Here is a 12,753-nt window from a genome sequence, read left to right on the forward strand (position 1 = left end):
AACTGGAAGCTACATTAATTTACATGGAAGCAGTCCTTGATGTATTCTAAGAAAGGGGAAATAATGCAAATGCAAAGATGTCATTCATCTGACAATATATAAAGTTATGAAAGAAGTATAGACTAAAACAAAATAACAAAAACATACTGCAATAATTAGGTCGTCAATGTACAAGATGCACAGGGAATAAAGTGAATTACACAAAAACATATTTTAAAAAGTTTTATTTTAACAAAGTAGATTTGTGAAACAATGTTTGGATTCCATCCATTATACATAGGGAACTATTTTTGCCAATGACTTTTTCTAATTGGTTATTCTTTAAATGTAACATGCACACACTGACATCACTTAAGGATTTGAAGTAATTTTGATTTCAGGGATTAATACACATTTATGAATAATGTATTTTTTTAAAATCACAAAATAAGCAGGTGTGCAGCGCAGAGTCTGGGGCTGATAATGTGTACACGTTCTTTAAGCCTCATTCAGATCCTCTTAATGTTTTAATTGCCTGGATAACTCTCTCCTACTAATTATTTAAGTCTGTACAATACCTCAGACCAACCATTATCAAACATGGTCTCAAACAGAAGTAATGCTAATGCACGTGGATGCCATTAATAAATTATACAAGTGTTCACAATGGCTGAATGCTCAGTTACATACAGGGTTAAATTTCCAGTGCCAACGAAGATGATCCAATATTTTACCCAAAATATCCTAAATTTATTTTCTTTCCCAATCCAACATTCATTGATCATTTTTTGTTACCCCACCATCTCCATCAAGGGGCTATTAGATTACTGTACAACCCATGAACATTGAACTTTTGTATTCCAGAGTGTAGTTAGACACAAACAAATGAGATTACAAACATTAAAAAAATACACTGTGGTTCTAAGTCATCAAGGAGTACAAGGACAACATTGCACTGCCAGCAATGGCCAAATAACGGCGTTAATGGAAACGTCAATCTTTAAATTCGTAATTCTGCAAATTTGTAAAGTGCATATCAATATATCATATTATTTCAAAAATTCTAAGTGTTCATGAAAACTAATGGAATTACTACACTTACTGATTTGTTATTTTTCCAAATTACTCCAACAAATTCTGAACCTACAGTACATCTCTGGACTGAATTCCAATCTTTTGAAACATTCAAGTGCTTCAGAGAGCTGCAAGTCACTCAAAATAACACATATTTGCAACAAATGGAATCATACTACCTTAGTGCCTTTCCTAGATATGTGACGAGGGGTAAAATGTTTTGCCCAGTAGATGATAATTAGGCTAGTATTTTAGTTTTAACGTAGATAAATTAGTTTGTGTTTAAATTTACATGCTTGTGTATGGCCTGAACCATCCTGCCCTTTTGTCCCTTTGGGAGTGTAGATAGATGTATTTCAGTTTGCAACAAAATCTTGTTCCACGATTTGTAAACTCCCTCAACTTTAAAATATTCTTCTTTTGTGAACCTTCACTGACACAGTTGTGCCCGATTCCCATTCTACATATTTACTGCAAAGAAACTGAATTGCTGTAGACATGTTGACACGATAGCTCTGAAAGCTTAAGTGAGACTACTACATAAGGTTTTACTGATCAGTTTATACATTCATCCCACTGTAACTAAGATTCTAAGTACTTTAAGATTTTACATGATATTTACTTGCAAATTCTGAGTTTCTACAATAAAATTTGCAATACATTCATAGTCTAAATAAGCAAAGAATTATCTTTAAATAATGCCACGACTTGTGTATTAGTTGATGAAAGGGCCATAACAATGTTGGTCAGCAAGCCTTCAAGTTTCAGTGCAGCACCAGGGGAGATAATTGTGTTCTTATTCCAGTTTCCAAATACAAAGTTTACTGCACTTAATAGCTGATTCCAAACGCCTAAAGTGCATGCAGTTAGTCTATAATTTTCAGATAAATGACACTTTAGAAATCACAGCCAAGGTGATCCTTAGCTTTGAATCAGACAAAATTCTGCAATTTCTGACAGCAGACTGCTAGTCCACCTACTTGGTTGTTTAAGCTGTATCACACAATTGTAACATCTTCAGTTCTTCATTTGTCCTGGAATCAGTAAACATTTTAGATGGGCATTTCCTAACAAAAAATGTGAACTTGCATTGGGCTGAAAACTTAATAAGCAATAGCAAACTGGGTAACTGTAAATTTATCTTCAATTCTCAAGGCGACAATGAAAAAAAAGAATAAATGCTGTCCTTATTTGGATTCACTATTTTGAATTGAGATTTTTCTGTCATGGCCTTTTTAAGTGGGCCCATTTTTAAAGATTGGCTCATAATTAAGTGGTTATTAAGGCACAAGGACAAAAGGCTTTAGCCACATCTTGCTAATTTAAATATCACTAACTTATTTAGCTAACCGAGATGTTTACCCATTATTCACTTTTGCTTTTTCACATATTAGCTAATTAGATTAATTACCTTCTTGGGGGAAATTTGCTGCTTATGATTTATGTTTTTTTTTCCTCAAAGGCATTTAAGTCAAAATTGTCTGAACCTGAGAAAATGTTAAATAATTCATAAAACAAAAATGAAGCCATGAGAGTGAAAAGATCGTAGGTTTTTCTGTGCGGGAGGTCAGTTACTATCACAAAATGCTGCAGTTCAATACATTTTAAGCAAAACAAAATCTAAAGCTGTTTTAAGTACAAGGATTCAATTGCGTTTTTACACCAAATGGTGTGCGTAATTAACTATTTTGGCAAGTCCCTACTGCAGATAAAAAATGACAAATGTTTCAGTTGAAGATTTATCCGGCCAAGCTGGACAGTGTGCAAGAAAAAAAACTATACTTCATGATTAAATTTGGCCATCCTGTGTTTGATGGAATAGTCAAAATGTATTCATCAAAGCTGATTGCAAGATAAAAAAATACTGTGAACGATTACTTACAAGGCAAGTTTTTACATTTCAAAATGGCGACAATCACCAGTCTCAAGTAGCGATGGGTCACCAATTAGCACCATTATTTTCCAGCCTTGTCCATAAAACTACATTAATCATAATGAATTACAATGTTGGTTAAAAAGATTTGGACTAAATTTCATTAAAGTTAAATGGCGCATGTGAAAGCCATGTCCTTGAAAAACAAACAAGTATAAAAGGAACAAAATCAATAGCAAATTATTTTAACATCCACATATAATATAGTAGCGAGTCTAAACTTTTAGAATCTTTTTTTTTAAACTTTAATGCATTACTTTTCAGTTTTAATCATAAACCATACTTCCTTGGTTTCACTGGATATAAATTTCGTCAAGTCTTCACCAGTCTTTCTCAGCCAGCATCACTACCCTTGCATGTCATTCAGTCCCTCCCAGTCTCAGCCTTACCATAGATGTTCCATTTGTTCCCTCTACTCTCTTTCTCTGTAAACAGTTTGGATTTCTAACTCTTGCTGGGTTCTCATGAATGGTCATTGATATGAATCATTAACACTGCTCCTTGCTCCATAGATGCAGCCTAGCTTGCTGAGTATTTCTGTACCCCAGCCTTTTCTGTTATTACAATTTTTTGGGTTTATTACTGCCAGACACATACAAGTTGATTAGTTTTATAATTAAAGGTACAATACAACACAAGTGAAGTAGGATTGAACAGAAAGATCCAGTGTGGAACTAGAACTGATTATTTCAGGATTGAAATTTATACAATTCATTGTGAATATCCACGCATTGTTTAAATTAATACTGTTTTGTGATAGCTTTAAACATATCTAGCAAAATCAAACCTTTCTTCCGTAGTTGCACAATAACAATGTTTTTTCTATTAAACCAGTTTTTTCAAAATTGTACCTCAAGTCAAAAATGTTCTGATGCTTTCTCGTGTTTAATATAGCTGAAGTACATTATTACAAAATGTGCGCACAAAATCAAAGTGGTGGCTGGAAGAAAGTAGTGCAAGATTTCTGAAAAAACGGGGGGGAAAAACCCACAAAACATGAGGGCTGGTAAGATGTGGCCTTAATGACTGGAGGAATAGAATATTTTCTTCAAACTGTTTGAAATAATTTCATGAAGAAAATAAAGTAGTCTTTACAAATATATTACACGAGGGAGGCAAGAATGCAATATATCACTCAGAAAGACCCTTATGATTTTCTAAAATCTCTAACTTTAATCCTGCTATATTTTAGAGGACATCTTTTATTTAAACTGTCCTGTTTCATTAAGTTATAATAGACATTACTCTTATTCAGTTTGAATTCTTCCCAAATGACATCATCTGAACTAAAGACAATTTAAGGTCTGGTAACTCAGTATAACTGCATTAAAACTCAGGGTGAGCTGTTCTGCACTTGCCAATATAATCAGCTGAAAGGTTAATTGCTATATTAATGAAAATCTAAATTGCAGATGTGGAATGGAAGTCCCTGAAACTAAATGCATGAAAATTACCTTTTACTTGGAAAGGTATGCTGTGTATATTTGATTGACTTGTATTTTATACCAGTATCGGAAACCATCACTCTTTAGTATATTGAAGCAGTTAACTTCCCCAGAAATTGGACCCTTACATAACTGGCTACATATGTTATCACAGTAATAGTTTAAAAGAGATTTTCCACTCTACTGTTAGGATTACACTATTTACAAAATGTTAAAGGAGAGAAAGAGCTGAAAATAGATTGGACATATTTCAGCTTTCTAGTTATATTTTGGTGCTGATAAAGATTTATTTATTAATACACTTTATTAAACATTACAAGTTAATACATTCCCTGTTAAAAGATCTGGATTTTGTTTCTTGTATCTTAAGCCGCTGGTACAATCCAAGGTTTTCAAGGCTGTTACAGAGTAATGTATTATACACTTATTTGAAGCTTTTGTCATATGCAGTGTGACATCTTTGGCCTTAACCATAACCAAGACCCTTTTTCATTGTAATAATGCCCTGGGTCTTTAAACTGAAACTTCAAGGCTTAAACACTCAGCTTTGCTACAGCCCTGGTTACATAAGTGCATTTCACACATCATTAAGCAAAACATTTGCTTAGAATTGGCACCACAATATCAATACTCCCACATTCTGTGACAATACAGAGCTGAGGAGAAGGAAAGAAAAAAGGGAAAAAAGCATTTTTACATTGTCAGCCAATAAAAATTTAAAAGCACAATATTCAAAACTTGTGCCTAGTAGTAGGCACATTACTCGTCATTTCAAATATACAGTAGCATACAATCAGTTTGTATTTGAGAGACCAACCAAGATCGAGGTCCCACAGAGCTTGATTACGTATAAAATATGATCTCTGGGACTTGCCCATCCTCGACTGATGTTCCATTGTTATTTCCAGCAGCGTAACAGAAAGTGAAGACAGTTTTAGTGCCCGTTGTGGGAGATTCATGGATGACTTTACGAAGTCCTTTTGTTCCATAATGCGAATCTGGCCCCTACACAAAAAAAGAATTTAAAAATAAAGTTTCATGGATCGTGGAAAACAAGTAATATTTTTATATAACAAATGATGGTACTAATGAATGCTGACAATGTGGCGCGTCGATAAAGCTCGAAATAAAGGCGAGGAGCCGGGTATTTCTGGAGCGATGTGTTTAATGGGTTCTCTAGACCAGTCAAGTCTGCCAGAGTGATCGCGCCTAAAACCCCGTCCTTTATACCCGTAGCAAAGGGCCACCCCCCTGGACCAGTCCATTCCCGTGCCGAGGGGTCGGCATTCTCTTATTTAGACAATGAAAAGGAATTATGGAAAAGTGATATTTAAAAGTGGCCAGGAGGAACAGCGGGATTGATTTATGGAACTATGATATCTAATGGATTTAATAAATTAGTACAGAGCATTTTCTATGGCGTGACGAAAGAAGATTTGATTAAATAAAATCAAGGCCATCTATGGGTACTATGAAAATACATTAATCAGAGATTGCATTTAACCACATTGTTCATGATATACAAAGGAAGTAATGTCACCATAACTAAATTAGAGTGAGATAATTTATATTATAAACAAACAATTGCATGTGGTGCAAATTTTATCCTCTTTCTGACCGATAGTTGCCACTGATAATCATGGTGGGATTATTGGACTATTATTTCACGCAATGGGTATATTGATTTCCGATCATTAAACAACAATTTTGTAAATGAAAATCCACAGTGGTTCTGTCTGAATCAAATCTAAACAGGAAACTATTTTAAAGTAAATCTATAGACATACCTTCAATGTAGCACTTGCAGTATAATTAACATTGGGCAAAATCTCCACTGGTTCCTTGAACATAACCCTGAAAGTGTTGGATGATCCATCACAGCTAAAACCAGTGTCATTCTGTCCCAAAATTGTGTTACTGTCCGTGTGGATAATCTAAAAAATGTAACATTTTACAATAAACATAACTTTACAATTGCTAGAAAACTTTACATTACCTTTTAAAGATGATTTGTATGACTAATGGTTCAATTTACATTTTTTGCAGTCAGATACAAATTGACTGAAGAGCAGAACAAGCCTCAATTGTTAATTGCACCACGTAAGAGAACACTGTGCTTTCAACAATTCATATTAGAAACACCAAAAAACAAGCTACTTCAAAAGAAGAAAAATACTGATGAGAGATTGATTCTTCTGTTTCATTGGATTTCCTTTGCTCTATGCTATTTTACAATCATGGTTCATCTCAATAATATTTCTTATGCAAAATGTTTGCAGCTGGTCATTAGTAAAAGTAGCAAACATCTCCTTCCCCCAATCTTCCAGATAATGAAGACACAAGGAAATGTAGATGCTGGAATCTTGAGCAAAATACAAAATTCTGGAGGAGCTCAGCGAGTCAGGCAGCATCATGGAGAGAACAAACAGGCGATTTTTTGGGTCAGAACTCTTCTTCAGACTGATTGTAGTGAGAGTAGGAAATGGTGAGTCCCATTTCAGTATTTAGGTGTATAATCCAAGCTAGTATCACAGCCATGTTGGACAAAGATTCTAGTTATCTCTTCGGATGGATGCAAAAGACTCAGAAGCAGTATTTTGACTAATGTCTGTTTGGTAAGCCATCAATATTTATTCTTCAACTAACGCGATAAATATTTATGTAGGGAAATAACTGCAGATGCTGGTACAAATCGAAGGTATCCTTTAGGAAACGGGGCTTCCCCTCCTCCATTATAGATGAGGCTCTCACTAGGGCCTCCTCTGTATCCCGCAGCTCCGCGCTTGCTTCCCCCTCCCCCCATTCGTAACAAGGATAGAGTTCCTCTTGTCCTCATCTTCCACCCCATCAGCCAGCATATACAACAAATTATCCTCCAACATTTCTGTCAACTCCAATGGGATCCCACTACTGGCCACATCTTTCCATCTCCTCCCATTTCTGCTTTCCGCAGAGACCGTTCCCTCTAACTCCCTGGTCCACTCGTCCCTTCCTACCCAAACCACCCCCTCCCCAGGCACTTTCCCCTGCAACTGCAGGAGATGCAACACCTGCCTCTTTACCTCCCCCATCGACTCCATCCAAGGATCCAGTCTTTCCAGGTGAGGCAGAGGTTCACCTGCACCTCCTCCAACCTCATCTATTGTATCCGCTGTTCCAGATGTCAACTTCTCTACATCGGCGAGATCAAACGCAGGCTCGGCAATCATTTCGCTCAACACCTTCGCTCAGTCCGCCTTAACCAACCTGATCTCCCGGTGGCTGAGCACTTCAACTCCCCCTCCCACTCTGACCTTTCTGTCATGGGCCTCCTCCAGTGTCATAGTGAGGCCCACTGCAAATTGGAGCATCTCATATTTCGCTTGGGCAGCTTACAGCCCAGCGGTATGAACAATGACTTCTCTAACTTTAGATAGCTCCTCTGTCCCACTCTTCCCCTCCCCCGTTCTCCCACTGTCTTCCTGTCTCCACCTATATCCTTTCTTTGACCCGCCCCCCCTGACATCAGTGTGAAGAAGGGTCTCGACCCGAAACGTCACCCATTCCTTCACTCCAGAGCTGCTGCCTGACCCGCTGAGTTACTCCAGCATTTGTCGATAAATATATATAGTCACAATGCAGTTAGTGCGAATTGTTATTCTCAAATTGCCTGCTGGCTTTCCAACAATATACCAATGACTATAGTATATAGAGTTTAACGCATTTTGGGTACTCAAATGTAACGAAATCCATATTTTTTACCTGAATATTTACTTGATAGTCTGTTGGCCCATGTATTGATCCATACAAGCCAAACCCAACTACAAATATCCTCCTATTCACTGTAAACCTGCGGTATTAAAATACATAGGATACATTAATACAGTTTAAATATATTCTTCAAAATAATATCCAAGGCAAGTATTCCAAGGAATTATAAACAAAATATCCGAGAGACTTCCCAAATGGCACTGAACTCCTGATCTAAGGTATACTACCTACTCTAAATGACTCAAGGGTCTGAGCTATAGGGGGAGGTTGAGCAGGCTGGGACTCCTTTCCCTGGAGCACAGGAGGATGAGGGGTGGTCTTACAGAGGTGTATAAAATCAAGAGAGGAATAGATCTGGTAGACTCACAGTCTCTTGCCCAGAGCAGGAGAATCGAGAACCAGAGAGCATAGCATATGTTTAAGGTGAAGGGGGAATATTTTAAAGAAATCTGAGAGGTGTCCTTTTCACACAAAGTGGGGTCAGTGTATGGAACGAGCTGCTGGAGGAGGTAATTGAGGCAGGGACTATCACAACGTTTAAGAAACAATTAGACAGGTACATGGATAGGACAGTTTTAGAGGGATATGGGGCAAACGCAGGCAGGTGGGACTCATGTAGATGGGATATGTTGGTTGGTCTGAGCAAGTTGGGCTGAAGGGCCTGTTTCCACACTATATGACTGACTCTAGTCAATCACTACTTTCTGTATAATGCTGCAATACTATTTTCCCCAAAGTACTTATTCAATTTCCTTTTTATAAATATACATCCAATCTATTTTAAGGCAGGGCATTCCAGATCATTGAGACACAAGAGACTACAGATGTGAAGTATTAGAGCAAACAACTGCCAAAGGAACTCAGTGGACCAGGCAGCATCTGTGCAGGGGAAGGAATTACTGACATTGTGCAGGGGAAGGAATTACTGACAGTGAAGAGGAAAGATAGCTGGTTTAAAGGGGAGAGGGGAAGGGTGAGACAGAAACCAATAGGTGATAGGTGGACTGAGTGGTGAGAGATAGGTAGACGGATCTAGGTGGGGAGGGGTGGAATTGTCAGTTAGAGGCAGGTGGGTGATAGGGGGAAGCAGTCAAGAAAAAAAAGATAGGTGTGGCTGAAGGTGGAGATAGCTCCTGGAGGGCAATAAGCAGAGACACAAAAGGATCTGGAACTTGATAGGTGTGGAAAATGATACTGGGAACCATTAAGGTAGAGATGGGGATTTTTTTTCCTGCATCTAGCCTGTCCAATCCCCGAAAATTGTATATGTTTCTATAAGATCCCCTCTCATCCTTCTAAATTCCAGTGAATATAAGCCTAGTCGATCCATTCTTACATCATATGTCAGTCCCACCATCCCAAGAATTTACCTGGTGAACTTACGCTGCACTCCCTCAATAGCAAGAATGTCCTTCCTCAAATTAGGAGACCAAAACTGCACACGTAAAGCAGGTGCGGTCTCACCAGGGCCCTGTACAACTGCAGTAAGACCTCCTTGCTCAAATACTCAAATCCTCTCGCTATGAAGGCCAACATGCCATTAGCTTTCTTTACTGCCTGCTATACCTGCATGCTTACTTTCAGTGACTGATGTACAAGGACACCCAGGTCTCGTTGCACCTCCCTTTTCCTAATCTGACACCATTCAGATAATAATCTGCTTTTTTGTTCTTGCCACCAAAGTGGATAACCTCACATTTATCCACATTATTATACTGCATCTGCCATGCATCTGCCCATTTACCCAACCTATCCAAGTCATCCTGCAGCCTCATAGCATCCTCCTCGCAGCTCACACTGCCACCCAGCTTTGTATCATCCGCAAACTTAGAGATGTTACATTTAATTCCTTCGTCAAAATGGTTAATATATCTATTGTAAATAACTGGGGTCCTAGCACCGAGCCTTGCAGCACTTCACTAGTCACTTCCTGCCATTCTGAAAAGGACCCGTTAATTCCTACTCTTTGCTTCCTGCTGCTAACCAGTTCTCTATCCATGTCAATACCCTACCCCCCCAATACCATGTGCTCTAATTTTGCACACTAAACTCGTGTGGGACCTTGTCAAAAGCTTTTTGAAAGTCAAGATACACCACATCCACTGGCTCTTCCTTATCCATTCTACTTGTTACATCCTCAAATAATTCCAGAACATTAGTCAAGCATGATTTCCCCTTTATAAATCCATGCTGACTTTGACCGATCCTGTCACTGCTTTCCAAATGCGCTGCTGCTGCTATTACATCTTTAATAAACGACTCAAGCATCTTCCCCACTACCGATGTCAGGCTAACTTGTTTGTCTAATTTTGAAATACAATTCCCCATTTTCTCTCTCCTTCTGTTCTTAAAAAGTGGTGTTACATTAGCTACCCTCCAGTCCACAGGAACTGATCCAGAGTCTATAGAACATTAACTAACCAGTATGTTTCAATTAAAAATGATTAGATCCTTAGACATTATGGCCCGTAGTGCTCAGTATTACATCACAACTTGCAGATACCCACATAATCCTGAGGGAATCCTGTTATCTGGCAACAGAATCATCCTACCACAACTAGAGAACAGACCTGAATTACTGTCTACCTCATTGGTGACCCTTAGACTATCTTTGATCAGACTTTACTGGTTTTACCTTGCACTAAACGTTATTCCCTTATCACTGTAAATGACTCGATTATAACCATATATTATCTTTCCGTTGACTAGTTAGCACGAAAAAAAAGCTTTTCACTGTACCTCGGTACATGTGACAATAAACTAAACTGGAAGCAAACCTATACAGAAACAATACCTTATTCGGTCACTTGTACCGCTGTAGCCCCAACGGCTTTCCACCTGTTGGAAACGATTGATGCTGCACTCTTTGCCCCTCAGACAACAGCGAGGTCTGTCAATAAACTCTACCCGAGGCTTTGGATTGACTGTAAAATGTAGGAAAAGACTAACAACTTCTCGGTCTGTTAGAATTCCTGACTGTGCAGGTCCTGTGGGGGGAATACATGTTATTTGATATCGTTATATTGAAATTCAAAATTAGACAAACAAGTTTCCTGTCCAGCATCTACTCAGGCGAAACTAATTTCAGACCATTGCCTTCAGGATACCTGGACTGAAGGGAAGTTAACATAACAAAATGGTTTTCTCATGGTAAAATGTGTGCGTGAATATCATTGAGGATTGGATGGGCTTGTCTGTAATATTTCTCAGTCAAATAACTTGTTTGTAGTTTCTGTCCACATTTACACAAGAATGGATATTTAATGTAGCATAACATCAAAGAATGTTGAAACATGCAAATTTAAGTAGGACAGAATTGGAAGGCTAGCAAAAAAAAAATGGCATTGCTTGATAGAGGCATCATTGAAAAATGACAACTGCGGCTGATCAGAAGATTGCTCTAAACAATGCCAGGAAAAAAATTGCCAGAGTGAAACTAATAGTCACAGTAAGTAACCATTTAGATTATTCATGAGTACAATAAATGCTTTATTTTGTTCATTTTCCCATCCTGCTCATTAGAAGAGTTTGACTACCTGGAGCAGTCTACAGGTCCCTACGTGACCCATGTGAATTTCTTTCAAAGGCATCTTGAATGTAAGCCTCAAAGCATAGCAGAAATAACCTTGCTGAGGGATAATTAATGCACAGCAGACGTAAGCAACTTGTCGAGGGATAATGAACTTGTGGCATCCAAAATTTATTTCCTTTAGATCCACGTACTATCCTGAAGTTTAATTGGAGAGGAACACTGTCAGTTTCTAATTTGATAGAATTTATAATTGTCTTGTAATTTGTTGAAAAGATTCATGCCACATTTACACACAATTAACCCAATTAAGATTTTGAGCAGTGGCCAACCTACCTGTGCAGTTTAAAGACTGACAAATCAGACAATAAAAAAAGGCTAGGTGGAGGGAAGAGTTGTTTTTTTTTTTTTAAATAGACATTACTATAAAAACAAAAGATTGAGGTAACGAATAGATATAAATCACTAATCTTGTTCAAGCCAATATATTTATAATGGAAAATAACAAGTTACCATGTTTTTCCAATATTTCAAGCTAATGCGTTGATATCAAATTTTGGCTTTTAGCCTGTCATATGCCAAAAACCAAGCATGTCAAAATGTACAGCTAAAGAAAACAATTAAAATAATAAACAATTTAAAGTTTTTTTCTGCTGGTTCTAAAATGCCATTGAGTTATAATAACGTAAATTTAAATATTAAGTAGTAAATTAACTTGTATCTTTAAATTTGCAGAATTACCTGCTGCAAACTCCTCAATAGTCATTAATGGAAACCGGATGAGCGACAATGCTTTTCCTAATACTTTACGCTTATTTTCTGGAGTGAGTTGAAGCTGCTGTCGTTGGCATTCTGCTTCAGCCCAACGAACCACAGCATTAAATAACCGAATTTCTCGGATTCCTAGAGTATCACGTTCCAGCACCGCCATTAGTGTATCTGCAACAGAAATCAACATTAAGGCCAACAATTACAGTTACAAAATGAAATACATCTATTTTAACAAATGCACTTCTTCAGAGTGTGTCCAAAAAATGTCCTCC

At 37.7% G+C, this 12,753-nt stretch overlaps 1 protein-coding gene across 5 annotated transcripts in view; it reads right to left on the reverse strand.

Moving 5' to 3' along the window:
- Positions 1-208: 208 nt before the first annotated feature.
- LOC144607381 (BTB/POZ domain-containing protein 2-like) overlaps positions 209-12,753 on the reverse strand; it is a 30,597-nt gene continuing 18,052 nt past the window's right edge. For all 5 annotated transcript variants that reach the window (XM_078424187.1, XM_078424188.1, XM_078424189.1 and 2 more), the window contains 5 exons: positions 12,452-12,649; positions 10,976-11,168; positions 8,173-8,260; positions 6,219-6,365; positions 209-5,436 (listed from right to left, as the gene is read on the reverse strand). In XM_078424187.1, the coding sequence (XP_078280313.1) occupies positions 5,275-5,436; positions 6,219-6,365; positions 8,173-8,260; positions 10,976-11,168; positions 12,452-12,649 (788 nt within the window). In that variant the 3' untranslated portion in view covers positions 209-5,274. The remainder of the gene's footprint in view (positions 5,437-6,218; positions 6,366-8,172; positions 8,261-10,975; positions 11,169-12,451; positions 12,650-12,753) is intronic.

Source organism: Rhinoraja longicauda, chromosome 28 (genome assembly GCF_053455715.1).
Source record: "Rhinoraja longicauda isolate Sanriku21f chromosome 28, sRhiLon1.1, whole genome shotgun sequence".
Lineage (NCBI taxonomy): Eukaryota > Metazoa > Chordata > Chondrichthyes > Rajiformes > Arhynchobatidae > Rhinoraja > Rhinoraja longicauda.